General features: G+C 55.5%; 8 protein-coding genes across 8 annotated transcripts; 5 read left to right on the forward strand and 3 right to left on the reverse strand.

The window, feature by feature from the left end:
* Positions 1 to 752: 752 nt before the first annotated feature.
* N656DRAFT_778583 (serine hydroxymethyltransferase-like protein) lies at positions 753 to 3232 on the forward strand. The gene is made up of 5 exons (XM_064815035.1): positions 753 to 1196; positions 1253 to 1309; positions 1368 to 1461; positions 1515 to 1652; positions 1708 to 3232. Exons 1-5 carry the CDS (start codon positions 1008 to 1010, stop codon positions 2862 to 2864), a joined length of 1635 nt encoding a protein of 544 aa, XP_064670631.1. The 5' UTR covers positions 753 to 1007; the 3' UTR covers positions 2865 to 3232.
* A 1599-nt stretch (positions 3233 to 4831) lies between these two features.
* On the reverse strand, positions 4832 to 8242 carry N656DRAFT_836583 (uncharacterized protein; the record flags this gene model as incomplete). The annotated part of the gene is made up of 2 exons (XM_064818785.1): positions 6779 to 8242; positions 4832 to 6742 (listed from the first exon to the last, which is right to left on the reverse strand). Exons 1-2 carry the CDS (start codon positions 7997 to 7999, stop codon positions 4832 to 4834), a joined length of 3132 nt encoding a protein of 1043 aa, XP_064670632.1. The 5' UTR covers positions 8000 to 8242.
* A 3447-nt stretch (positions 8243 to 11689) lies between these two features.
* Positions 11690 to 13093, reverse strand: N656DRAFT_708040 (outer arm dynein light chain 1; the record flags this gene model as incomplete). The annotated part of the gene is made up of 1 exon (XM_064811476.1): positions 11690 to 13093. One exon carries the CDS (start codon positions 13091 to 13093, stop codon positions 11690 to 11692), a length of 1404 nt encoding a protein of 467 aa, XP_064670633.1.
* Positions 13094 to 13572: 479 nt separating this feature from the next.
* Positions 13573 to 16665, forward strand: N656DRAFT_789169 (WD40 repeat-like protein; the record flags this gene model as incomplete). The annotated part of the gene is made up of 8 exons (XM_064816759.1): positions 13573 to 13831; positions 13885 to 14207; positions 14307 to 14704; positions 15262 to 15355; positions 15450 to 15487; positions 15537 to 15663; positions 15729 to 16046; positions 16240 to 16665. 8 exons carry the CDS (start codon positions 13573 to 13575, stop codon positions 16663 to 16665), a joined length of 1983 nt encoding a protein of 660 aa, XP_064670634.1.
* Positions 16666 to 18209: 1544 nt separating this feature from the next.
* Positions 18210 to 20389, forward strand: N656DRAFT_640875 (uncharacterized protein). The gene is made up of 4 exons (XM_064810405.1): positions 18210 to 18353; positions 18407 to 18746; positions 18806 to 19460; positions 19534 to 20389. Exons 2-4 carry the CDS (start codon positions 18528 to 18530, stop codon positions 20274 to 20276), a joined length of 1617 nt encoding a protein of 538 aa, XP_064670635.1. The 5' UTR covers positions 18210 to 18353; positions 18407 to 18527; the 3' UTR covers positions 20277 to 20389.
* A 588-nt stretch (positions 20390 to 20977) lies between these two features.
* Positions 20978 to 21388, forward strand: N656DRAFT_797608 (uncharacterized protein; the record flags this gene model as incomplete). The annotated part of the gene is made up of 1 exon (XM_064817664.1): positions 20978 to 21388. One exon carries the CDS (start codon positions 20978 to 20980, stop codon positions 21386 to 21388), a length of 411 nt encoding a protein of 136 aa, XP_064670636.1.
* Positions 21389 to 21475: 87 nt separating this feature from the next.
* On the reverse strand, positions 21476 to 22450 carry N656DRAFT_797609 (uncharacterized protein; the record flags this gene model as incomplete). The annotated part of the gene is made up of 2 exons (XM_064817665.1): positions 21476 to 22204; positions 22250 to 22450. 2 exons carry the CDS (start codon positions 22448 to 22450, stop codon positions 21476 to 21478), a joined length of 930 nt encoding a protein of 309 aa, XP_064670637.1.
* Positions 22451 to 23150: 700 nt separating this feature from the next.
* On the forward strand, positions 23151 to 24899 carry N656DRAFT_797610 (uncharacterized protein; the record flags this gene model as incomplete). The annotated part of the gene is made up of 1 exon (XM_064817666.1): positions 23151 to 24899. The coding sequence occupies one exon, from the start codon at positions 23151 to 23153 to the stop codon at positions 24897 to 24899; it is 1749 nt and encodes a 582-aa protein (XP_064670638.1).
* Between the last annotated feature and the right edge of the window lie 1897 nt (positions 24900 to 26796).

A 26796-nucleotide genomic window follows, 5' to 3' on the forward strand; every position in this document is an offset into this window, starting at 1 on the left:
TCGGCATCCTGCGCGCGGACTGGACTCGCACCCCTGGCCGTGTGCTCTTTGATGCGGCGCAGTCTCCAGATACGAGACGTTCTGGCTCGCATGTATATGGCATTGAAAACGGAATCAATGGGTTTGCCGGGTTTGACTGAACATATTTTTATTTTCTGGCAACTCTCAGGTCTGTGGAAAAACAATGCTTGTGCTCTGCGGACTGGGGACGAGGCATGACACGACATGGACCAAGGCAAACGGACTCTTGATGAAGAGATGGAAGATGCGGAACAACATGACAGCCCATGAGGCAGTCCTCGACTAGCATTCAAAGAACATATTTCTGGAAGGCTGCTAGTACAGCCAACAGTGCTACACTGATTACAGAATGTACTGGCAGAAGAAGCCACGAAAGAGAATGCACAGCATTGCAGCGATGCATCAAAAAATGTTGGGTCAGATTGCTTCAAATTGTCCCTCAAGAGTGGTGAGGTTGTGCCAGGACATTTCAGCATATCCCCCGGCCGAGTAAACGGCGGAGGATCCTGCATATGCCGTTTGGAAGCGTGCTCATCATCCCCAATTTAGTTGATTGCAGAAGAAAAGAGGAAGAATCCGAAAGAGCCCAGAAATTTTGGCGTTGATATGCCCCGGGACCTGTGTGGCTCTGTGGTCCGTGCTGGTGTGGCCCCTCGGGCCCGATAGCCAAGATAAGCCAGCCACCTCCGCCAAAGTCCGAACCTACACTAAACCCCACATTTCTGGGCTGACATCCACTAGCGTCACCATCTTTAACTTTTGGACCAGCCGCCAATCAACTGTCGCCTGATCACATCGTCGCTCTCTGTGCGTTGCCGACCAAGCTTCCGGATACCGACCGACACTCCTGACCGATCATCCGTGAGTGTTGAGGGAGCAATTGGGCTGTCTGGACCTCGGGTTACGCTTTGCTACCCTCGACTTTGTCGTTCCCGACTTTTCCCCTCGCTTCAGTTACCGAAACGTCCCCCGCAGTTTCATTAACCATGTCGGCGACGGTCTCAAGACTGCGGAGCTCGGCCGCATGTGTGTCTGCTCTCCGGGGGGCACCGGCATCTACCCCCACACCTGCTCGGGGCACAATAGCAACCCATATTCAGAAACTGACTCGGCGAGGGCTCAAGACAGGCTCGCCGAGGTCTGTATCGTCCCTCAGCAATGACAGTCAACAGCGGGTGCGTAGCCTCCTTCGGCGTTCGAAGGCATAGATGGGCGCTGAAGGTGAAAGCAGATGCTCGCTTCCCACTTGCAGCAGGCGGATCCGATCATGCACGATATCGTCGAGAAGGTTTGTTGAGCCTGAAAGAGCTGAGACCCCTGCAATGCTAACAATGGGTTTGTAACAGGAGAAACTCAGGCAGAAACAATTCATCAACTTAATCCCTTCCGAGAACTTCACATCACAGGCCGTCCTGGACGCTCTTGGGAGCCCTATGCAAAGTGCGTATAACGGGCCGTGGCCGAGAGGCTGGAGACTAACTCGGTCGGTCCAGACAAGTACTCGGAGGGATACCCCGGTGCACGATACTACGGAGGCAACGAGTTTATAGACGCATCTGAGAGGCTATGTCAACAGCGGGCGCTGGAGACGTTTGGCCTCGATGAGAAGCAATGGGGCGTCAATGTCCAGGGTGAGCATTCCTGCGGTTGAATACGAGAGTTAATGGCAATTGACACACCCTGCAGCTCTCTCCGGTGCTCCCGCAAACCTGTACGTGTATTCCGCGCTGATGGAGACGCACGACCGCCTGATGGGTCTCGACCTGCCACACGGAGGGCATCTCTCTCACGGCTACCAGACACCGACCAAGAAGATCTCCTTCATTTCCAAGTACTTCGAGACGGTCCCGTACCGGTTGAACGAGGAGACGGGCTACATCGATTACGACAAGCTTGATGAGCTGGCCAGCATCTACCGGCCCAAGATCATCGTGGCGGGTGCGTCCGCCTACAGCCGGCTGATCGACTACGCGCGCATGCGCGAGATCTGCGACAAGGTCAACGCCTACCTCGTAGCCGACATTGCGCATATCTCGGGCATGGTCGCGGCGAAAGTCCTGCCGGGGCCGTTCTCGCACGCCGACGTCGTCACCACAACAAGCCACAAATCCCTCCGCGGCCCGCGCGGCGCCCTCATCTTCTTCCGCCGCGGCGTGCGGCGCACGCACCCCAAGACGGGCGCCGAGGAGCTTTACAACCTCGAGACCCCCATCAACGCGTCTGTCTTCCCCGGCCACCAGGGCGGGCCGCATAACCACACCATCGCCGCCCTCGCCGTGGCGCTCAAGCAGGCCCAAACCCCCGAATTCCGCGCCTACCAGTCGCAGGTGCTCGCCAACGCGCAGGCCCTGGCCCGGCGGCTTGGCGAGCCCAAGGAGAAGGGCGGTTTGGGATACCGCATCGTCTCGGGCGGCACAGACAACCACCTGGTGCTAGCAGACCTGAAGCCGCAGGGCGTGGATGGCGCGCGTGTGGAGCGCGTGCTGGAACTGGTCGGCGTCGCTGCGAACAAGAATACCGTGCCCGGCGACAAATCCGCGCTTATGCCTGGTGGGTTGAGGATGGGCACCCCTGCCATGACCACGCGCGGGTTTGGCGAGGTGGATTTCCAGCGTGTGGCGGATATTGTGGACCGCGCTGTCACTATTGCTGTTAGGGTGGATAAAGCCGCGAGAAAGGCGGCGGAGGATAAGGGCGAGGGGAAGACGGCTGGTCGGTTGAGGACATTCTTGGAGTATCTGGGGAATGGGGAGACGGAGACGGAGATTGTACAGCTCAGGAGCGAGGTCGCGGATTGGGTCGGGACGTATCCCCTTCCGTGGGACTTGGATTCGAAGCCTTGATGGGCATGGAATGATGATAACTTGAAAGGAGTTAAGGGGGGGGTGGTGAGGGGGTGGTGATGGGTACTGGGGTAGTAGGGTAGTAGGAAGGGGTTGTGTAACACATCCCACATCATGATGCATGGTTTGGTTTTGTTATGTGTAAGGCGAGCGGGTTTAACATTCCCTTGCTGCTTCTATAGGGTGATATGGTTGCGCTGGGCCTTTTCAACTTGAAAGGTCAGCTGCTGAGGCCTTTCTGTGACGTTTGTGATTGAAACTTGGGAGGGATTCGGGCTTTCGGGGCTGGTCAGGCTCAACGCCAACTGGAGCCCTGCTTGCGGTACTAGTAGTATTAAATGGAAACAATCAATCGGTTCCATTCTCGGATGATAAGTATCAGCGTCTCGAGGCTCAGGTATCATACAGTCCTTGACTAGTAGGTAGGTACAAGTACCTAGCCAACTTGCCGCAAGGGGCGCTCGGTCATATTTCTGATGAATTTAGTATCCATGATGTGTTCAGGTGCCCGCAGAGACAACACCTTAGTGCCTAGCCTAGGTAGCGGTACTCCCACGCCAAAATCTACCACAGGGACTGAGCAGGCATTACTTGCGGGCAATGCTACTACTCCTTTTCAGAACCGGTACATGGAAATCGTGAGGGTCACATAAGATATTGGGTACGCCGTCATTCTCCTGATTGGTACTGCGTAGATATCCATCCGTTCGAGGAGAGCCTAGACGGACCAGGAGACAGACCATTCGAAACTAACTAGTCATTACCTAACGAGAGATGAAGCCCGGCTGAGGAGTTCTGAGGTAGTTTCCGGCAATGGCGGAGATACCTCTTGACAACCTGCTCCCTTCAACCGTGACGGTGTTGCCGAGAGATTCAAGTATTCGAGGAGAGGAAGATCGATATGCCCCTGCCTGACACGCAGGGTCTTTGAAGCGGGTACCAAGAAATTTGAGAAACACCCTTGGAAGATGGGTGCTACTACTAGCAGTTGTAAGCAATGTATTATATGACCCCAGCCCAGGAGCACAGCAGAATTGTAACGAGTTTGCTGGATTGCCGTTCTGACCTTCCCCTATCGCGTTTCACTTTGATGAGGTCAAACATCAGGAGTGAGCATCACGAGTCTCAGCTGAGTAGTGATAGTGAGGCCGTTGGTAGGCATAGCGGTGACAGCAGTAGTATACCCAAGCATAAACGGCAAGTGAAGAAACAGGGTACAGGAACCGGACTGCGGCGGAGTTGCCGCGAAGATTAACCCCAGTCAGGTCCAAGAGCAGTTACGTGAGTACGTGTAAGATATATAAAGTAACCAGAGAAGTACGAACGGAATGCCCAGTGCAAGACGACCCTGAACTGAATCTGCTGTTGCTGTTGGCTTGCCCACCTACCTAACATCAGTGTACCTAGGCAGTCTTTGCCTCCGAGTCCACTTTGAAGGCACGGGTTCGTCAGCCGAAATGGCTCCAACTACAGACACCAATGACTACCAGTTTCTGTCATTGCTATTGTGACTTAGTGGACAGAATAACCTAGTATTCCGGGCGGTGTACAGTATACCGCGGATTGTAGTCCCTCTTACCTCTATGACACCGCCCCTCCGTAGTCCGTAGTCCGCAGGACTCCGTCAACGTACCAGTAACTGTCCCCCCGACAGACCTAACAGTACTTTTACTTATTAGCCAAACCCATTAGAAACTACCGGTACTCACTCATCTATACACTCCCAATCATGCAACCTAACCCCAAACTAGCCTATAGATGTAGCCCTTCTTAACCTCCTCATCCGTTCCTATACAGATTGCTTGCCTAGTAACATCAATGTACATACCTTAGCAGTCCAGGTACCTAGGGTAGGTTGGCAAACAAATGGGTATCCAATTCTCTACACTCCACTACCTTACCACCTTACACCACCACCACCACCTATCCTCCCACCCCATCACTGATGACACTGATGATGCCAGCCATCACTCCAGCTTGAACTGCGCCACGACCTTAGCCACAGCACTCCTCTCTCTAAAGGCAGCATAATATCTCCTCAGATACGACTCATCATGTTCGCGCTCGCCCACAAGCAGGACCCCCTCGCCACAAACGCGCACCATGTCGTGCAGGACAGGCCACAGCGCAAAGTCGGCTGGCGACGGGTGGGTCCCGCCGGCAATGTAAAACACGCTCTGTTGCTGGTGCTGTTGCTGTTCCTCATCAGCATCACCATCCTTCTCCTCCGGCTTCGCTTTAGGTTTGGGTGCTGGTTTGGAGACGCCAAGGATGGAAGCAGAAGCAGCTTCTTTCGCCCACGCCTCCCAACCAGCCAGTTCTTTCGCAAGCAGCTTCGCGACCTTGCTGCTCAGCTCCTCGCTGGCCCTGACTCTGGCGGCTGCCCCTTGTTGCTGCTGCGGCTGCTGCTGCAGTTGCTTGTCCCCAGCATCATCAGGCTCCAGTCCCTGTTGTACACCGGCAACCGCCTTCCACACACACCGCCACTTCCCCAACAACTCCAACCCCCTCTGCAACCTCTCAAACCTCCTCCCCACCTCGGCAGGGAGCAGCTGGTCATACCGCCTCCCCGCGCCATACACAGCATCAAGATACCGCAGAACAGTAGCATGGCCATGCACAGCCGTGCGACCCGGGTCATTGTCCTCAAACCTCACATCCCCCCCGCCACCGATGTCATCCCCGGTTCCGGCTGCAGCTTCAACGCTGCCCCTCGCAGCGCCTACCCCCAACTCAGCCAGCGCCAACGCAACGCGGACGTTACCCAGCTGATCCACACCGGCACCACTAGCATAGAAGACGCGTTTCGGAACGCCCATGTGGAGGACATCAAACCCCTCTCCGTAATGCCCCTCCCAATCAAACTCGCTGGCGTGATTCTCGGCGCCAAACGCCCTTAGCAAGCGCACCGCGTCGGGGGTCTGCCCGTTGACGACCGGCCGTGCACCTTCCTTTGTTTTGGAAGTAGCACCCTGGCCCCAGATGCGCGATTGCGACTCGTCGAGAAAAGTGCCGATCCGCCGAAAGGTCAGGCTGATGCGGGCGCCGCCGTGGGACAGTTCCGAGGGCGTCTTGTCGCGGTCCGAGCGCTTGTCCTGCCGGATCGCGTGCAGCCAGCGCTCGTTGGTCGTGAGGCCCATGCGGCAGAGCGAGTTGTGCGGGAGGGCGGCGCGCTGGATTTGGCGCCTCGCCTTTTCCGTGTCGCTGCCTGGGTTGGTCTCGTCTGGTTTTGATGACGTGTCTTCCTTGGGCGGGCGCTTGGTGCGAAAGACCATGGTGCGCTCGGCGCCGAGGCTGACGTTGGCGATGAAGCTGCCCTTGACGATGTCGAGCGTCTTGTCGCTGTGCTCGCTGATGTAGTCGTTGCCGCTGCGGTAGTGCTGGATCAGCACGTGGTTTACCAGGTGGCCGAGGTTTCTCTCGACCTCGTGCTTGATCTGCAGCACGGTGGGCGAAAAAGGCAGCAGCGGCGGGGATTCGTCGGACGGGTGTCTGTACACCGGCATGCTGCCGTCGTCGTCGACGGAACCCTGCACAGCGACGCGTCTCGGCACCTCGCCGCCTAGATGCGACATGCCGGACCAGCTGACCTCGTCGAGCAGACGCTCAAAGGCATTGGCGGCGAGGGCGGGGGGTAGGACATCCGTAATCACGGTCGTGTCGCCCTCGCACAGCGGCTCAGAGACAACACGGGCTGGATGTTGGTCTGCCATGTGCGAATGGTCTTCCGATTTGGGATCAAGAGAGGTTGCTGCTGTGGTCGCGCAACTTGTCGTTGGTTTCTCGACCGCCGCGCCCCGTAATTGGGGATCAGGTGATGAGGGTGCTGATGAGGTAGATCTTTGGACCGGCGACGACGGCGTCTCTTTATCAGATTTCTGGTGCGCCACACGTTGTCTAGGTATATTTCTCACCCTGTGTTTCTCAGGTTTAGCGCTAGCTGACCCGGGAACGTGGGCCGGACCTTTTGAGCTCTCGCGCTCGCTCTGGTTAGCGGCAGCAGCAGCCTGCTTGCTTCCGTGCGTTTCTTTGGTGTTCTTTTCCTGCTTCTGACGCGGTGAGTCACTGGCTGGTGATGATGAGTCCGAGTCTGAGTCTGATGTCAAGGCCTCGATATGCTTTGGCGACCGTTTAGTATCCTCATCAGGGTTACTCCGCTTCGAAGGCACACGGCGGGGCGGGGCAGCTGCCTTGGGCTGACGGCGATCCGGATCCGGCTGCGACAGTGGGACTCTTGGCGAGGCGGGGGCGCGCTGGGGCGCTGACGCGGGGGACCGGGACCGGCCGGGAGACCCACTGCGGTCCATGCTCAGAGCCATGCCTGAAATGGACGGTGATAGGCCTGTGGACTGGCTTGGCGCCGCGGTCGGAGGTTGCAATTCGGTTAGCAGCGCTTCGGAACTGATCATCTCGCTGCCCGTCAGATGCACAAGCTGGCGCACAGCGTTGATATGGCGCATGGCCTTGCGGTAGCCGCAGCAGTCCTCTACTATGGTCATGTCGTACCCGTGCTGCCCTGCGTCCAGCGCCGTCGCATAGACGCTGATGTTGGTCAGCGCACCGCACATGTACATCTGCGTCACGAACCGGCCCCGGAGGATCTGCACCAGCTGCTGCTGGCCCGACGCGGCGAAGGCGCTGTAGTGGGTTTTTGTGAAGATGATGTCCCGGCGCGAGTCCACGGCCGCCTGCACATGCGGGGGCAGATTAGCCCCTGAGCTGCCCTTGCGGACACAGGGAGGCTTCTTGTCGCCGTCCGGGCCAACACTGAGGAAGGCCTCCTCGTCAGCCTCCATCACTGCGCTGTCATGCACCTCAGAAACGGGCTGACGGCCTCGAGCCGGCGTCGCCCGTTGAGGGCGCACCATAGCCTCCGACGTCACAATCTGGTCGCCCTCGGCCATCACGGGTCGGTGATGCTCGAACTCGCTGCGCACCCAGATCACATCGCCGGCGCCCGAGTCGCGGAACACCTTCACCAGTTCCAGCGTGCGGTCGACGAACCCTTCGGGCTCCTCCACGTACAAAACGCCATCGGGCGACAGGAAATCGTTCTGAAAGTCGAGGACTAGAAGCGCCTTCCGTGTCGCCACAATCGGGATGGCCGCCGGGTTGATAGGGAATGGTGGCGCCATTATGTAGTCGGTTTACCGCACAAGGCTCGTACCTGTAGCTACTGTACGAGTCATCAGCGCCTTGCTTCGCTTCGCTTCATCAGAGCAGCAATTCCAGCCCGACCCCTGGCTGCAGTCACTCACCAGGCGCACCGGCAGAGAGGGCCCCACTAATAGATCACGGCTCGGCACGGGTGCGTTAGGGGGCCACAAGTCATGCCCGAGTCGTCCAGCTCGCTGAGCGCATCACAGTGTGTCGCGAGTGATACTGGGACCTCGGAAGCACAAGCGGTCGGAAGAAGATGGTGAGATGAGATATGGCGGTGTGGAGGTAATTCAGGTTGCCGTCTACATGGCAATGATCCGGGTCTGCAGTCCAGTGGTCCGGGTGTCCAGCTTACAAAACACCCCCCCCTACCGTTTTGGATTGAGACACTGTAGATGAAGGTGCCCTGCCGTAGACGAAACTAAGGTAGATTCCTAAACGCCCAATCTCCTCCCGGAATGTTTGGATGTGCTGTAATCGCTGTTGACCTAAACCCTGACTTGAGCCCGAAGGAAGAGTCGGGCAGATGTTCACTGTGTAACTGTGAGTTCGGATCTTGAGGCGCCAATAAAACAATCACCCTTGACGGGTAGTAGATGCGGTGTAGTTTGAGTGCAGACCCAGCGCAGAAAGATGGCTCGTCAGCGGAGGATTCGGACCCCGTCAGACGGGGCGGACGACAGCTTTTTATGCCGTGACATGAGCGCTCCTTCCTCCCCGGGAACCAAGCCCGAACAGGGGGTCTGTTGGCAGTGGGCGGTGGTGGGGTAGAGTGGTCAACACGACGTCCGAAGCCCTTGCTTGTCTCTTTCGAGTGCAACACTGTGCAGCCCTGACAGCCTTGGGCGAGGCCCTGTCGTGTGCAGTGTAACTCCACTAACCGACAACGCCAGCGCTGCCCGCAGCAACCGGCCGCGGGGCCTAAGCTAGGCCAACGGGTTAATAAGGAAGCGGATCGATCCCGCGCTGACGCTAAACATGCCGCTCCAAGCGAGAATCTAGAAGTGTTCCATCATTGCTTCCATTACACTAACTCGCGACTGTCACTACCGTAGTTGAATGAACGAATGTAACCACAAGAAGTCCATACATATGCTATGAATATGGTAAGTGTAGACGAAGAACACACCTAGGAGCCCAGGTGATTCATGGCAACCCAACTTACAATACGGAGCAGTTAGGTACCGTAGACTTCTGAGACAGATTGCAGATCGCACTTCGTTACGGAATTGGTCAACCCCGGAATGCCGCGAAATTTGCATGTGTGCAGTCCAGGGCTTGGAGGAGCGATCCGTCAGGGGTCCATCCCGGCACGGGCTGGCTGTCCGTCTGTCCGTGACTGGGTTTCCGGGGTCGACTATCGGTGGCTCACTGTTCTTTGACTACCGGTAAGCGGTTATCTCTGAGATGGCTATGGAGTATGGAAGTCGGAGTGAAGTTTTCGTCCCGTTGGGTCCGGGCTCGTTGGTCTAGTGCGGACCTCCTTCCGGGGCTGATCAGCTCCAGGATGGATGCGGCACAGCGCACACCGGAAACCGGGGGGTCAAGAGATCAAGACGCAGGAAGAATTCAGCCGAGCTAGGTAATAAAATGCGAATTCGTGAGCCAAACCTCTGCGCGGCACCTCAGCGACGACAGGGCGACGGGCTCAACGACACAACGTGGAAGTCGTTGACGTTCGTTGTAAAAGGCGGCGGGAAGGTGCCCCGTGTAACCGTCCCGTCTCTTAGGCAGGACCACACCAATTCACATGGACGCTTCTCAACACGGCAAGAGCAAAGTGGGTTTAGCACATAAGATCAAAGACCCCGCGTGAGGCCTCGCAACGTATTGAGGTCTCCCATGTTCAATCGACCTGACAACCTGGATCAGACACAGTACCTTAGTTCCTTGTAGGAACAAGTTTCCGACGAATTCCGGCCTGAACTTCTCTTGGACCAGCCGGAATTGACCAACCACAGCCTAGCGGAGCTGGCTCCAGGTCCTTGACCCCGCCAAAGAGTGCGAGGGATTCTCGATGCGCCGTTTGGACAGTACTCGATGCCTACATAAAGCACTGTCCTACCGCATCGACATTTTGGTGTTGGCTGCAAGACCACGGAGATACCCTATGTCTTAGGCCTCCTAACTCCGTACTCTGATTCGTTTCTATTCCCCCCTTTCCTCAGTTGTCAAATCCTTTCGTCCGCCACTCGGCGGACGAGGGAGGAGAGCAACCCAGGTGCGATATGCCATACCCCAGCATATAGCAGGAGTTTAGGTACAGCTGACAGAGCTAAGATGAACTTCATGCACGAAACTTCCATACCTAGAGATATGTGGGACAATACAAGGAAAAATTGACATGTTTAGCGCCCGTCGTGCAGCTTGATCCTCTCATTCAACAGTTGCGGGTTCTACGATCCAATCGCCAATCGGCCATGACAACCACGCCTCATACGCACATGGCGGAAGTGCCCAATGCGGTAGGATTCTAGACCTACAAAAGTATTCCGCTGTAATGCACAGAAGGGAAACACAAAAAATGCTACAACGGAAGCAACCCGAGATGCCACCCCACAGTCCACTCCGTAGCGATACCCCAGCAGCCTGCCCTTGTCCTTCACAGAAAGTCTTTGGCCCCCCTCCTCTCTTCCCCCGGATGAACTTTGCGCAAAGCTAAAGATGCGAGCGGCACAGGAGAAATAGAACCTCGAGTGCAACCCCGGCCAAGCATGCAGCACCACGGTCACTCTCGTTTGTACATTAGGAGCTCACATGACGCACCACAGACGGCAAGGTACCACGGAAAAGCCTGGTTGATCTGATGGTAGAGTTACATACAACTACACATAAGACGAAGAATGGGTAAAAAGCAGCAATGGGGAGCGGGCTCGATAAAGTTCCCCGCCGATAGGGGCGGCGCAGGGGTGACTACACTACACTACAGCTGTATTGAGAGGCGAGTCCAGTCTCGGCATCGAACGGAAATGGGCCGCACTCGCTGCCATGGGCCTCGGGCCAGTTCACTCAGTTGTCACACAGCAGCTCGCATCACACATCTGTAGCCGGACGCCGAGCGTGGTTGCCATCAGTACGCTTGGCAAAGGGTACGGGACATAGAAGCCTGGTTGAAGGAGAATGCCTATTGAGTATGGAGGAGTCATGTTACTGCCGAAAGAACCGATGGTCGTACAGAGAGGAATATGCACTTGCTTGTGAGTTTTCTGCAGTTAACGTGGTAAGCATCAGCAAGCCACAGCGGGATTGCTGGCCGATCGGAGGCCGGTCAATGGCATATCCGAGACGCAAAAACGGAAGTGCAGCATCTTGCGGTGAGTTGGCGGGCGAGCCACTCGTTGCCTAATCCCGTCCAGCCGTCGCCGCATCCAACCTGCCTTGATATTGCGATGTTTTTACGCGAGATGCAGTTGGCTCAGTTTCTGCAGCACCAGTCTTCATCGGCTTGCTTTCCGTTGCTCGGAAGAACCGTTGTTCGTTCAAACTGAAACAGGGTTCGTATGTCCAGCCAATCCCTTGTTCCCAGCAGATTCATCAGTCCTGTGGTACTCAGTACTCCATAGGCGGCCAGACTAGTTTCTCCCCTTCCAGCTGTCAGCGGGACCAAACCCTTCAACACATTCTCACAACAGGAATCTGCTGGTCTTTTTAGGGCAGAAACTGGCTCAGCCGGGAATCCGCATCATCCCCCTCCATCCCATCAAGCCTTCCAGTTCCTCTACCACCTCATCAAAAGACGGCCGGGCGTCCACGGCCGGCGACGCACAGCGCGCATGTAGATTCCAAAGTTCCCGCTGCAGCTGGGCCGAAGCTGATTGGTCCTCTTTGACAAGTCCCAACATGTCCTCCACGAGATGCGCAAAGGCCAGCACCTCGAGCTTTTCTATGCCGCAGTTCCTGGCAGATCCATGGCCGTAGATGGTCGCAGCGCCAAAGTCGCCCAGCAAGGCATGTGCGTCCTCGCTGCTGGCGAGTATGTTGTGGGCATACAGATCCCCGTGGGAGATGCCCCGCGCATGCAGATGGGCCGCCGCGCCCGCTATGCCAGTCAGCATTGACAGCACGCACGAGACGCTGAGCGAGGCGTCCTCTCGAAAGCGATCTCTCGTGCATGTGACCAGGGACGGCGGCTGGCCCAGAACTGTGTAATGCGGCGGGATCAGCTGCATCACGATGCCACCCTGGAAGGTTTGGCTTGCCTCAGACCCGACCACCGCGTCCTCATCCGGATGCCCATGGATGCGCCCCAGCACTGTGATGAGACTTTCGTGAGCGCCAGCCGCGAGCCATGCCGCCATCTCGTCGGCAGGGTTTCCGTCAGAGGTCATCGCCCCGCGAAACAGCTTGATCGCAACCTCCTCGGCATACTGCGGCGACTGCTTCCAGAGACCTTGGCAGATGACGCCTGATGCTCCCTCGCCAAGAGTCTGCTGGACCTCGAGATTGGCCCAGGGAATGCTCGCCAGGCCGGGAGCGGTGCGTGATCCGTTCACGGCGGGCGAGGCGCACGGGTTGCCGGCAAAGGAGAGAAATGCCAGTTCAGGGAGGGTGAAAAGCCACGAGGGCAGCGTTTCGAAGCAATTCGAGCTCAGTCGCAGCAGGCCAAGCTTGGTGCACCGGGCCATCTCGTCCGGCAAGTCTCGTAGCTGGTTACCGGCCAACAGGCATTTTTGCAAGCGGTTGCAGCGGCCGATGCTGGTGGGTAACGATCTGATGCGGTTGCCCGTGAGAATGAGCCAACGCAGGCGCGGCGGGAAGGCATCCTCGGGTATTTCCTCCATGCCGTTGGTGCGGAAGGCAACCGTCTCGAGGTTCGGGCATGTTGCAAGTTCTTTTGGAAAGACTTTGAACTTACAGTCGGAGAAGAATGCGATCTTGAGGTTTGGCAGGGCGGCGCCGAAACCTGCAGGCAGAGAGGACAGGCCTGTTCCAGAGAGATCAAGCTGTTTAAGGGTGTCCCCGAGCTCGAGGATTTCTTGGGGAAATTCGGTTAAGGGACAGGTTAGCTTGAGTTGAACCAGCCCAGAGCCCTTGTAGCCCCCACTCTTGAGAACGTCAAGATCGTGCATCTTCCGTGACTGGCCGCTGCGGTTTGAGTTTGTGAGAAAAGATGAGCTTCAACTTGCAGGAACAAGCGAGGTAGCAAATAGTGCTCCACCGGTCCTCAACTTCTGGCACTTCCCACGTCTCTACCTAGGACCTCGCGCCGCCAACGAGTGCTCCTGGTTGTTCGACATCACTCAGTTTGTCAAATACTATGGCATTGGAAAGCTTGGAGATTGTTCAGAAAGTTTTCAGAACAGTGAATTGGAGGCCAAAGTACAAACACAAACCACTGGATCCAATGATAAATGTGGGGCAAGCACGGATCACTACCTAAACTTGTCCCTAGGCCCAGATCCGTAAAGTGGCAGTGGTTCGTGCGCACTCCATCACTGATGAACCTCAACTCCAGCTCGGCGCGTTTTCTGGAACGATTACCATCTTTGTCTCTCGCCAGTCGCACCGCCATATAATCATTCTATCTCCACAACATAATAATTCAACCATGTCATCCGAGTCGCGAAAGCGGCCTGCCGAAGATACCCAAGATGGCACGCAAACGAAGAGACAGCGCATTCGATCACCGTATACAATCCTCTCGGTCGGGCCATTAGGTTCCTCTCCGTGTTCCTCGACACTAGTAACGACAGACGAATTGGCCAAAAAGGGGTTACGACGAGGCATTGCGCTGGCTCTACAGAAGGTCGGCTTCGATGGCGCAGCTCCGGAGGCCATGGAGAGCTTCGTCGCCATGGCAGAGACATGTACACAACCCGAAGTGTTGTCGCCGCCTGCCCAGTACTAACGCCCTTCGCAGACTTGACGTCGCTGGTAGAAGAAGTGAGGACCTTCACCAACGTTGCGCGGCGGTCTTACCCGGTCCCTGCGGATTTCGAGCAGAGTCTCAAGCGCTTCAACCTTACCACATCATCACTTAAGCCTCATAAAAAACCGCCAATACCCAAGTCGAAGCGGCTGCCCACATGGGAGCCCCTGCCAATCGACGACCCCATCGATAGGGACCTCCCGATACTAGGCAACGAGCTGGATGGGGCGCCAGAGAAGGCTGCGAAACAGTTCATCCCCCACTCCTTTCCCGCGTTTCCGAGCATACACACATACAAATACACCCCTGAGAGCGTGGACGCCGTCACCGTATCAGACGACTGGGGGCCTTTCAGCCTCAACGCATCCTCTCAGACATTAGACGGGTCACACACACAATCACAACCACCACAGCGACCGCTGGCGCCCGACGAGATCCCACGCGGCGACCCGAAAAAGATACGGGAGGCAGCTGCCAAGGAAGCCAAGGCGGGCGAGGGAGCACTGAGGAGGCTGATGAGGGCTACCAAGATTGCCAAGCAGAAGGAGGTGTGGTCGTCAGCGCAGAGGCAGCCGGCGAGGCGCGACCGGTATAATTTGTGGGAGGCGACGATGCGGGAACTGATCGAGGAGGAAATCAAGGCCAAGGGCAAGGACTTTGCGCCCGTCATGATGCACGGGGATAAGGGCCGGTTTGAGATTGCCGACCACAGCATGATTGTCAACGCGGAGAAGATTTATCATCGTAAGGACTTGCCCCGGGCGGGGATAAGGAAGGTTGCTGCTGCTGGGCATGGCATTGCAGGGAAAGGGTAGCATCGTCCTTCGGTATCTAGGCGTAAGGGCGTTTGGTGCGGCTGTAATGGGCGGTGGTTTTGGGGGGGTTTTATTTGACATCTATCAGAACCTGTGAGATACCCTTGGTATTCTGAACTTTGGGAGCAGGTGTGAGAGTGATTGCACTTCCTGGGTGCTGCACCCGATGGTCTCGTTTACAATTGCTTTCCGGTATTGCACCGCCCTAGAACGTCCCTCAGTTGTCATGACCAGTGAGAGTGTGTGCCCAATGTCCTAGACGTGAACTGTTGACTCCTTGGGTTTCCCGACTGCAGTCGCAATCATTGCATCACAAGCTTTCGAGCTCTCAGCTCTCCACCTTATCTTGAGATAAGGCTACATGCCCCACATGGCTGAATGCCAGGCTGCCAGCTGGCATGGTCATTCCTTAACCCGCCAGCTGCCCGGGACTGCCAGGCTTAATTGACCCCACGATCGGACCCTATTTCCGCCGCACAAAAATTTAGCGAATTCTGAGAGCTCCCGCCAGCGACCGGATTTCTGTTGACCCCGACGAATCGAGGCACCCGAGAAAAGGCTCACCATTCTTCCACCGATCTCTGAATCCCAGGAAGGACGACAATATGGCTGAGCAACTCATCCTCAAGGGCACCCTGGAGGGCCACGTAAGTGCTCCCATTTTCTGCCAATTCGACTTCCCGGCCAAATCCAAGCCATCGCATATCTGGGTCGAAAGCAGTAGCTAACATTGCATCGCAGAATGGCTGGGTCACCAGCTTGGCCACGTCGATGGAGAAGTACGAACAGACGAGTCCGATTCGAGAACCTGCGCTCACCATGAAACAGTCCCAACATGCTCCTGTCGGCCAGCCGGGATAAGACCCTGATCATCTGGAACCTCACCCGCGACGAGACCCAGTACGGTTACCCCAAGCGGTCGCTCCACGGCCACTCTCACATCGTCTCCGACTGTGTACGTTTTGGGCGGCAATCGCAAATCTCGAGAGGGAACTGCGGGTTTGCTGATTGGTTTGGCAGGTGATCTCGTCGGATGGTGCTTATGCCCTTTCTGCCTCGTGGGACAAGACTCTCCGCCTGTGGGAGCTCTCGACCGGCACCACCACCCGGCGCTTCGTCGGCCACACCAACGACGTCCTTTCCGTTTCCTTCTCTGCCGACAACCGCCAGATCGTCTCGGGCTCGCGCGACCGGACCATCAAGCTCTGGAACACCCTGGGTGACTGCAAGTTCACCATCACCGACAAGGGCCACACCGAGTGGGTGTCCTGCGTGCGCTTCTCGCCCAACCCCCAGAACCCTGTCATTGTCTCATCCGGCTGGGACAAGCTGGTCAAGGTACGTTTGGGCTCTCGCGACGCGCCACTCCTCGCCATGATGCTTTGCAACCATTTAAAGTATTTGCTACTTCAGAGCCCGTTTCGCCACGGGCAATGAGACCAACATTCACCATGCACTGAGCGACGTGGAAACTTGCACAACATGCATAAACTCTGCCCTAGTCGGTATTCATGGCTGACAATCTCTCCAGGTCTGGGAGCTTTCGAGCTGCAAGCTGCAAACCGACCACATTGGCCACACTGGGTACATCAACACCGTCACCATCTCCCCCGATGGATCTCTCTGCGCCTCCGGCGGCAAGGACGGTACCACGATGCTGTGGGATCTTAATGAGAGCAAGCACCTGTACTCGCTCAACGCCAACGACGAGATCCATGCCCTTGTCTTCTCCCCCAACCGGTACTGGCTGTGCGCCGCCACGGCGAGCAGCATCATCATCTTCGACCTCGAGAAGAAGAGCAAGGTGGACGAGCTCAAGCCCGAGTTCCAGAACATTGGCAAGAAGAGCCGCGAGCCCGAGTGCGTCAGCCTGGCGTGGAGCGCCGACGGCCAGACCCTCTTCGCCGGCTACACGGACAACATCATCCGTGCCTGGGGTGTCATGTCCAGGGCGTAAAGGGATGGGTGAGTGGCGAGCCTCGTGTCGGGGGCCGGGGGAGAAGGGGAATGGGTGTTGCGGGGAGGTTTGCATCGCTTCGCTGCGCGTGGGAAGGAAGAACGGGAAGCGTGTGTTGCGCGCGCCGGGGCTCTTTCGACGGATTCCATGGTGGGGGCGTACTTCGGACTGCAATTGTCTCGCTTTTGGTCGCTTTCATGGAAAAAGGAAATGAAAGACGGGAAGGGGGGAACTGGAAAAATGCATCATCTTGTCATGGCAGCCCCCTTGCGACGGATGGTAGGGTCCGTTGCTAGATGGCAGATGGGTACAATCTAGCAGCCCCATGAACCAAATCCAAATAATGGCCAAACATGACTGTGAGTTGGGTCGGGTGTGTGCAGGTATTGAGTCTCGGCTGCCCACAGGTCTGTGAATTTGCAGCGCCCTCATGCCATGCAATGGTTTCCGGCCTTGCTCAGCTGCAATTCCCATTGACAACCACCAGGTATTCAACACAATTCTGACATGAAGAACTGCCTGACAGCAACCAATCCTCCAGCTCTCAACTAGTCTTTGATAGGCGAGGCGAGAGATTTTCATGTCCTCAAGTTCCGATCCCTCAGGGAAGCTAAGAGCTCAGCGCCCCTGGACGTTGGTTCAACCGTTTAACCACGCAGGGTGATTTTGTGATGGCGACGAGGTACACCAAAACTGCATGCTTCAAGTTCTGCAAGGAAGACACATGGGCAACTCGAGTAACGTGAATGAACAGATCTATTCCGAGTTGTCTTCACACGCCGTCTATCCGTTATTCATGTCTCTGCACTAGGGATCCATATGTATTTTGAGATGACGAAGACCTACATAAGATAGCAACAAACTCAAAGCATTGTGAGATCGGCTTGCCATGAGTTGATGCTGTTACCTTATAGGGTATGATGCGGAAAAGGTCCGTCACATACGACCATACCTACTGGAAAACTCGCGATCGTGTTGGCACATTTGTGGGGCTTTTGTGGGGCTCTTCTCTTTATTAAAAAAAAAAAAACAGAAAACCCTGACCCCCCTTCTTTGATTTCGGAAATCACGTGAGAGCACATTGCCCCTTCAACCCTCCCGGGCCCAGAAACGGAGCCGGGGTTGGGCGGCCGCTTTTCTCGGACGCCGTTACTTGAAAGACGGAGAGGAACGCCGGTCTTCTCGGATGCTTCCCCTGTCTGTCTGTTCGTTTTCCCGAGCAATTCCATAACATGGCCGGATTTCTTCTTTCCCACCCCTACCGTGGGCCATGGATGAAAGGGGGGGCCGGCAGCCGGGAGTGAGGTTCGCTGTAAACTGCGCAGGATTCATGGAAGGGCATCTGCTCTTACCCTCTCCCACCCCTTCCAGGCCCGTCTCTTCCTTCTTATTCCCCTTTGTCTTTTCCTCGTTATCCGTCTTGTGTTGTCTCGCCCGTCACTTTGAGGTCACCACAAGGCCCTGGCGTCCTTCTTTCTACTATTGTTTCCTCACAATAACACCAAAGCGATGGCCGGCTATCTTGCTCGATGTGGTTGGCTCGACCAGATGTCCGCTCAGCCCGCTGAGCAGGAGCTGGCTCTCCAAGGGCTCTTCGAGGATGCCAAGGGCTAAAAGAAACATAACGGTCCTCTTGTGGACGAGTCCACAAGGTGTGAAAGGGATCGGATATGGAAGCTCTGGGAAGGGTAAGCAACCTTCGTTGGAACGAGTGACCTTTCGTGCTGAACCGGTTGCACAGCTTTTGTCACTTGGCCAAGATAGACTCCGCTCGCGTCGGGGAAGATTTTCTTCAGCAGCGGGATACAGCGACCAAGGCGATCCAAGTATTCCTTACCAGTTACGTGCGGAATTCATTTCAGATGCGCTTCGTTCTCGACGCGCGCGAGCGCGCAAAGATGCGCACGGTCACAAACGCTTCGAGCGTTGTAGGGGTCTGGAGGGGGCTCGTTGCCGCCGCTGATTTCTATATCATGGAGCCCAAGAGGCGGGCTCAACCCAAGAAGGCCCGTTTCTGGAGACTCCAGTGGCTCCACGTCGTAGAGGGCCGCATTGCAGGGCCTGGATTCAAGGTCGTCTTGGTCAGTGATACCTTCTTCTAATATGGATGCGTGAATGATGACCAGGCTCTGGGCGACAGTGGATCTATGAGAATTTGGCGTCGAAGGAGGACTTGGTCCTCGACTCGCCGTACCAAAAAGTCGCGGCGACGCCTTCGACTGTCAGAAAGATCCTCTTCAACCTGTGGGTAAAGGCGGCCTACATCCCCTGCACTCCGCTCACGAGGCTGTGCGTCCACATTATCGACCTGCTGTCTGCTCTTGGCGGCTTCCGGCCCAAGTCCTTGCGCAGGATGAAGTTTTCTCAGTTTCAGCTTGCATTCATCACCCTCCCCGACGGTAGAACCAGGCTGGCTTGCGAGGTCCGCATCAAAAGAATCAAGTTTGAGCGGCGTCAGAAGTGCAACTCAAAGTTGTCTCCATGGATCGTCTTCACAGTTATGGCCAATCCCGACCCACTCTTCGATCTTCCCGACCTCATCGCATGTCTAGGGATCGCGTCAAACGCCTTTGAGGCAGAGTACACCTCACCTGAACATCTCTACACTCGGCCCCTTCGAGAGAAGGCTAACTATGTCCCACTGAGATGGAAGAAATCTATGTTGGACAACTACATCGTCGACATTTCCTACACCACTTTGCGTAACGTGTGGGAGCGTACGTGTCTCGTGAGCGGCGCCAGGGATGTTCCTCGTTATTACTGCCTGCGAGTTGGGGCAGGTGGCAGAACGATAGGTAGGCGGCCCACTGGATGACTGCTGAAAAGAGATAAGTCCTTGCTAACCTCACTTTCCTCGATTCCGCCCAGGCGCGCTCGGGGAGGTCCTGCACTGTTACATATTCTCCAACTCGATCGACGTGTTTAAGAATAGTTACCAGGCATCTCTCTCAGCTAACCTCCTCGAACTCTTAACGGAGGAGGCGAAGCAGGATCGGCCTTTCCTGGCTGCCCAGGATGACTTCCGTTTCACCGCCGATGAGGACGCGCCAATCGATCTAACGAAGCACGAGCTCGCTGAATTCGAACGTCGCAACGATATTACTGCGTATCGTGAGGCAATCAAGAATGCTACTGGACGTGAGAGAATCTTGTTGCGAGATCGGTGCGGCGCTGAAATCAAATCGCTGTCGGCCCTTTACCTCGACCTCAAGAGAGCCCGGTTTTTCGCCCAGATTGATGGGCATCGAGCTCGCGGCTTACCAACAGACGGCATCCGATCTAAGGCCCTTCAGGAGAGGACTGCCCTTTCGCTGACTTACAGCGGAGCTACCATAGCTCACTTTTTTTGCAGGCCAGCGATATGCCGGCAGATCGGGCGGGCAACATCCGTTGGATGGAACTTCTTCTGGACAACCTACGTGGAAGGGGCCCTGGTGCAGCAACAACAACAGCAGCAACAAGGGGGCCCCAATTTCAGTGTCTCCTCTGCGAGGCGCGATTTACCAAGCACTTTTCCCTCACGAGGCATACCGGGGCGATTCACGAGGACCAACTTTTACGGCCATTCAAGTGTCCTGCTTGTGCCAGATGTGGGAAGGATGTCGAAGTAACCGGCTCAGAGGCGTGGTCTATCCATTGCGCAACTTCTCACGGCCCAAAGTTCACTCCGAACCCTATCGCCAAAGCCATCCGTTGTTTCTGTGGCTCGAGAATTTCACCTACCATGTTCGCCAGCCATATCAACCACACCCACACCGAGCACAGCGGGCAGGTTTCCTGTAAGGAATGTGAGCATTCACCGAGCTACGAGGACTTAGACGAGTGGCTTGGCCATGCTCAAGTCCACCTGCCGGATTCGTGCTGTCCATTCCAGCGCTGCCAGCTCTGTGGAAAGGTTTTCCAGGATATGCATCGGCATCTCACTCGCACGCATAGTGAGCAATTCAAGCGGCCTTTCCAGTGCGCAAGATGTGGACGAGAAGTGGATGGACAAGATGCGTATGAAGCGCATGTGCTCGATTTCCACACAACCAGAAGAACAGCTCCTTCAAGACCATCACGCGATGAGCGCGAACCTGATGCGTTGTGCAACACTGGTCTTGTAACTGGAGATGGAAATGGTAAGCACGGCAGCGACGACATACTCATCAACACGGCAAGCGACATCGGCCTAGCCAATATCGAGACTTGGAAACTGTTAGGTGACTTATTGTCCCAGATCGGTTCACTGGGGTGGAGCGACAGCGAGTGTCTAAGTTGGATGTGGGAGAACGTACGAGCTATGCAGAGCGGATCGCCAACGGGTCGTGCGATGAAGAAAGAAAACAAGCATAGTGCTGCAGAGACACTGAGTTTAGAGAGGATAAAGCGGCCCAAACTCGTCCGTGGGCTTGACGACACAGATGCAGACACAGCCGTTGATGAGGATGGCAGTATGGCGGCAGGCGACATGGATGACGATGATGATGACAGTGACTGGGATGCAGGTGATAAGAGCGACTGTTCCTCGGACGCCGGCTGCGATGACGACAAAGATGATCACGAAACTTTGGCAACCATTTTCCAGGACCTGAAAGAACGAGCTGCAAGCAAGAGGGCGAGCCGCGCCACGACCCAACACAGCCCTTCGGTCACAATAACAGACACAGCATTCTTTCAGGGATCACCGCCGCCATATACCTCAGGCGTCAGCAGCCCCCTAGAACGCGGCGGAGCTTTTTAATTCGACAGTTGAGGATTTCGCCAAACCCGGCTCTATGTTGAACTGGGATGAAGACCACTGGCCATCTGGGCAGAGAGAAGCCGACATTTATTTTTCCTTTTCTGAGGGCCCATGACTAGGACCCTTCTTGCAGTACTTTGGGCTCCACAAGAGATTCACTCGGCGGAGCCGTCCCCGAGAGCCTCGGCGTTCGCAGAGATACAGGGCGAAGGAAAGGACACCCGAGATCCCGACCCCGTGGGCTGCGAGCATCACGGTCTCGAAGCGTTGCAGACCAAGGTTCTGCCCGTGGGGGCCGTCCAGGAGCAGCCTCTCCCCTTCTCCGAACCGTAGGGAGCGGAGAGGGCGGCTGTTGTGCGAGACTAGAAAAGCCAGGTCTTCCGCTACGTCGGTCTCTAGTTCCCTGCCGGGCCCGTACCACATCAGCGCCATCGGAAAACTGCCGAGCGAGTCATAGTGGAGGAGGTTCCCCGACGGGAAAATATAGAAATAGCATCCCGGGTAGAAGCGGACGCGAGAGTCGCGATGTACTTGGATCCGCGAGAACTCCGAATCCCCGGTCTCGCGCGTTATCTTCGCTCCGGTAGTGTAGAATGCGATCCTAATACACCTATAAACGGTCGTTGATACCCACAATCCTCCGGAAAGGAAAACGGGTATCTTGGCCTGCCTGGTCGTCTGGCAAAGGGTGTGCCAGGTGGTGGCGCCGAGCGTCGCGAGCGCGAGAATAAAGTGTATTTTCGCAAAGCTCCGGAAGAAATACCGACGCACAAGCCAGATGGAAGTGCAGAAGAGGAGAAGGAGTCCTCCAGAACCCTTCCTCTGTTAGCTCGGCCGTAAACAGCGAGTAGGCCGACTTACGATGTAGCCCGACGTACTAACTTGATCGTACCGCGACCGCCTGAGGGCTAGCGCGGCGTGCAAGACGCCTTCCGCAAACACGACTCTACCGATGAAATGATGAAAAATATAATACGTCGATAGTGGGATACCAACGAAGTCTGCGAGCGGGTTTGTGCGTCCCCCGAGGAACAGCGGCACCGCGTTGATAACGGCCAACATCGCCGCCATCGACCCGACGTTCGCTCTTCCCAGAAAGAGGAACGCGCCATTGGCACCGAGATACAAAACAAGAATCACAAATTCCAAACGAGTGATGCTCATCCAGTACCTCCTTGGCAGAAGGAGGGGATATTGAACATGGCGGGTAAACAGCACAGGAATACCGGTGATTACAGACCGCAACAGCAATGCCAATGAGTGTAAACGCGGCTCCAAATGCTGCACTAAGCGCCGCATTAAGCGCCGCAAGAGTCTCAGGACTGGATAAAGGAGTAGGAAAGATACAAAGGCAATAGCGTACACCACGATAAGGTCCATGTGGTCAACCGAGGCGACTTGTGTTATCCATATAAACAAACAAAAAATTGCGATTTGGAACAGGGCGAAACGTCCCTCGTCGTCTTCATATCTATGTCTGCGCAATTCGGACCCAGGCTTCCTGGTTCCCGGTCCCGGATAAGGGTTACGCGCCCCGAAACTCGGCCTCCAGCTGTCACCGGACTCCCCGGTCCAGGGAGATTCCACCAAACTTCCAGCTGCTCCCGGGTTCCAGGGTTTACGGGGATGCACTAGCACTATTAAATCAGCAAGTCGCACTCAGATAGAGAACATCTCAACCTTATACCACAACTCTGTCAACGTTTTAGCTAAACCGTTTCCTGAGTCGACTTAACGTCCTGACACCTTCCCCACTCGAAAGATGTCGAGTGCTCGCGGCGGACAGAATGGCAACGACGGCCAGGAGAATGGCAACGACGGCCAGGAGAATGTCGGCAGCCTGTTGGCCCGCCAGGTGCGGCGCTTCATCGATGAACATCCCGATTTCCCATCCGTCAAATACATAGGGCAACACGCATTGGGGGAGATCAAAAAAATAGCGCCCAATCCGGACTACTATGCGGACGAATTTGAGAAACTTGAGAAGTATCCTCTAGATTGGGTCCAAAGAAAAAAGGCATTCACATCGGCATATCAGAAGCTCGTTAAAGAGTATTCACAACTGGAGGACAAATCAGTAGCCTCCGGATCGGGAGACGATAACGGGGCGGAATCTGGGAGGAGTACAAGTCCGTCTTCCCCCACGCGATCTACTCCCGAAACCGTTACCACGCGCGTCTCACCTGACACCGCTGCTACCACAACTTACGATTCAACGCCTGAACCAGAGAGCTCTGACCAGAAGACTCCTAAGCAAACCGTCACTGAGCCGACCGCCACCAGCCAGAACACTGAAGGGAACAGCCCAAACAACCCAGCCCAGACCAACCCAGCCCAGAACAGCCCAACGCAGAACAAACCAGCCCAGAACAAACCAGTCCAGAATCCGGCCCAGAACAGCCAACAGAACAATGGACAGAACACCGGAAAGAACAACCCACAGAGCAACACCCCTTGGCCGCTTTTTGAAGCAAAACTCGGAGGGGATCGCACTTCGTTGCGAGCGATAGCAGAATGCTGTGAAAGGCATGGCCGCGAGTTGGCCGACATCAAATTTGTTGGGGAATACGTTCTGAGACAATTCCCAAGCAGTTCCGAGACCGAGCTACTCAGCATCTGCATTCTGCATAGCCTTAACCCTAAAATGATGGCGGAGTTTGAGGAAGAAATCGGCACCGACGCTGAGTTCAAAGCCGCATATGATGCATATAGAACACAGCATCCGCGAGTCAGCGAGAAGAGCAAGAAGGACAAGAAGGACAAGAAGGACAAGAAGGACAAGAAGGACAAGAAGGACAAGAAGGACAAGAAGGACAAGAAGGGCGGGGGGAAGAAGAGCAAGAACAAACTCCCCTGGGTTCGCAACCCACAAGAACATAGAGATCGGATCGTGAAGGAAGCCCGGCTGCTCCCAGAAACCGAGGGCTGGAACGTCATCAGTCTTAGCCGCGATCATGACACCGGGGAGCCGACCACCGGTCGGATCACCTATTCCATCTGGATGTTTTTAGTGGTCCGCGTTCCAAGACTCCCGAATGCCAAGCGCGATGCTGGAGAAAGACTCATACTGGTGAAACAGTCGGAATATCCAGACGAAACGAAAAAGTTCCATGATACTGCGAAGGGCAAAGCCTTAACGTTAAAGCCAAACAACGGGAAAGACTTGCGGGGTTGCGTAAAGAATGATATAGTCATTTTGAACTACGCGTGTGCGAGGCAGGAATACAGGGATCAGTGGCCGGTGGCATATTTCATTGGGTACCACAGAGACGAGAAAATTCTCACGGCCTGGTCCAGATCAGTATACTGCAGGAAGTTCAGCGACGGAACCGCCGATCTGAACAAGCATAGAAAACTGTCTGGCCAGAAAAAGATTGTAACAGAGCCGAGAGAACGTAAAAGGATGGACTCCTCTTCGGAAGACTCCTCCTCCGAGGATTCCTCCACCGAGGACTCCTCTTCGGAGGAGGACTCCGAATTGGAAGAGGTCGGGATGGAGGTGGATGCATGAGGGAGTCGCCTGTCCTTTCCATCTTCTATATTTTCGTTCCCTTTAATTTGTGTATAGAGTAAGAGAAGTCAATCCTAGGCGGGACCTACGGTGAACATCGATATCTAAATCTTTAGCCAATATACTCTTCAGACACATTGGAGGTACCCACTTTTTACCCAAAATGGAACGACTGAGGCTCTCACTCGCTCTCACCAGCTCAGGAGGTTCGCATTTGCGTAAAATAGATAGGCAGTTCTAACAGCTATACTGCGATTGAAGGCTACTGTCGCTCTCTGTGTACGATTCTTAGCCATTATAGTACTATTTATATAGGGTCATCAGGGCCTAGAGGTCAACGAATATAACGATTTGTGTGTACTACTAAGCAGGAATCCTTACGATATTATCTTTAAACTCCGACACTAACGATGTCCTATACAAATTCGTATGAGAAACAGATTCTGATCGTTAAATCCCAAAAACTAATCGCTGTGTGCAGGTCGGATTGTATATTTAGAAAACTGCCGTGGTTGTCTGGCACCGCGATACGATCTCTCAAATTCCTACAATCCTAAAATCATGAGGATTGAGCCTCGCGTAGTATCGCAAGAGCCTAACCTTACATATGCGAAGCATCACTTACTACAGCCTCTTATATATATTACCTAGCTGCGAGCTTCTGCGGGTCTATGTCGGCAGGTGTTGTTCGGCGCCGACGGTCCCGTGAGAGATGTCCGCATTGACGGCTTCAACGAAGCTGGCAACTTAGCGCCGCTATGTCTTCGGGCTTAGGTGAGACGGCAGTAGAATCCTAGACTCCGCCAGATAGACCTGTTGGATTCGATTTACTGAAGGCTTTATGCTCTCGGGGTACTCCCTGTACCGCAAATCGAGGTTAGTTACACTCCCCTTGGAAGTCCACTGGTAGTAGTAGCTCCTCTCGAGACCGCCGGTTCGGATCCAGCACCCGCTGCAAGGAGGACTGACACCGTCAACTTACTGGCTCTCGACGGCGTACATCAACAGCGTAATGGGGTTGCCGCCCGGAGCGTTGACCTCACCTCCCAGAACCAGTACTATCTCGTTGAGGGAGCCCGCCGTCATGTACCGCACCCTAAATAGCAGGGGCCTCGCTGTCGGATCACAGGATCGGCGTTGAGATCGACAAGCTTTGAGGTCGCCGAAGCTGCTCAAGCGCTCCTGTCATTCCGCCATCACAAGAGCGCAATATACTGCCGACCATATTCCGATCTTGCAGGGCGGATCTCCCGCGAGAGCGATTCACCTGTGAGGCGCGTCAAAACGAGGGTGCCATCATCTAGCTCGGCGTCCCGGGGGGTTTGGGACGGGCGAATGGACGCAAACCAGGTGGGTAGGGGTCTTGCGGCTCAAGCGAGTGTTGCGGGAGCCCCACATTCAGAGGTTGGAACTGACCACTAAATGTGGGTCGCAGACAAGCAGTGTCATTGGTCTCTGATGAATAATCAGGCCAACAGCACCGCAAGCCGGATCAAGCCGAGACTGGGCCAGATCTTACACGTTCATGACCCGGCGAGCTCAACCTCGAAGTGCCTTCTCGACAGGCCCTATTGCTGTGGGATATTCTAGACCAAGGCTCTATACAGAGCAGTCCTTTCCTCAGAATCTCCTAAACCCGGGGCCGCCGTCCGCAGTCCGGGAGCCAGGGTTCTGCGGCCACCGAGAGCCCTGGAAGCGTCCCGGACCGGGGATCCGTCTACCAATTCAAGTTGTATATTACAGCCTAGTTCTCATATTTGCCTTCATCTAAACCGTCCTCCTAACATAATTCCGCAGCGTCACCCTGAGCGAGGTCACCAAGTATCAGATATAAGATTCATCTATGCCGCAGCATACATGGCGGAGGAAGAGAGCGTCCGCCGGCGGGCGAAGCAAT

The sequence above is a fragment of the Canariomyces notabilis genome, assembly GCF_033297395.1.
Source record: "Canariomyces notabilis strain CBS 508.74 unplaced genomic scaffold N656scaffold_9, whole genome shotgun sequence".
Lineage (NCBI taxonomy): Eukaryota > Fungi > Ascomycota > Sordariomycetes > Sordariales > Chaetomiaceae > Canariomyces > Canariomyces notabilis.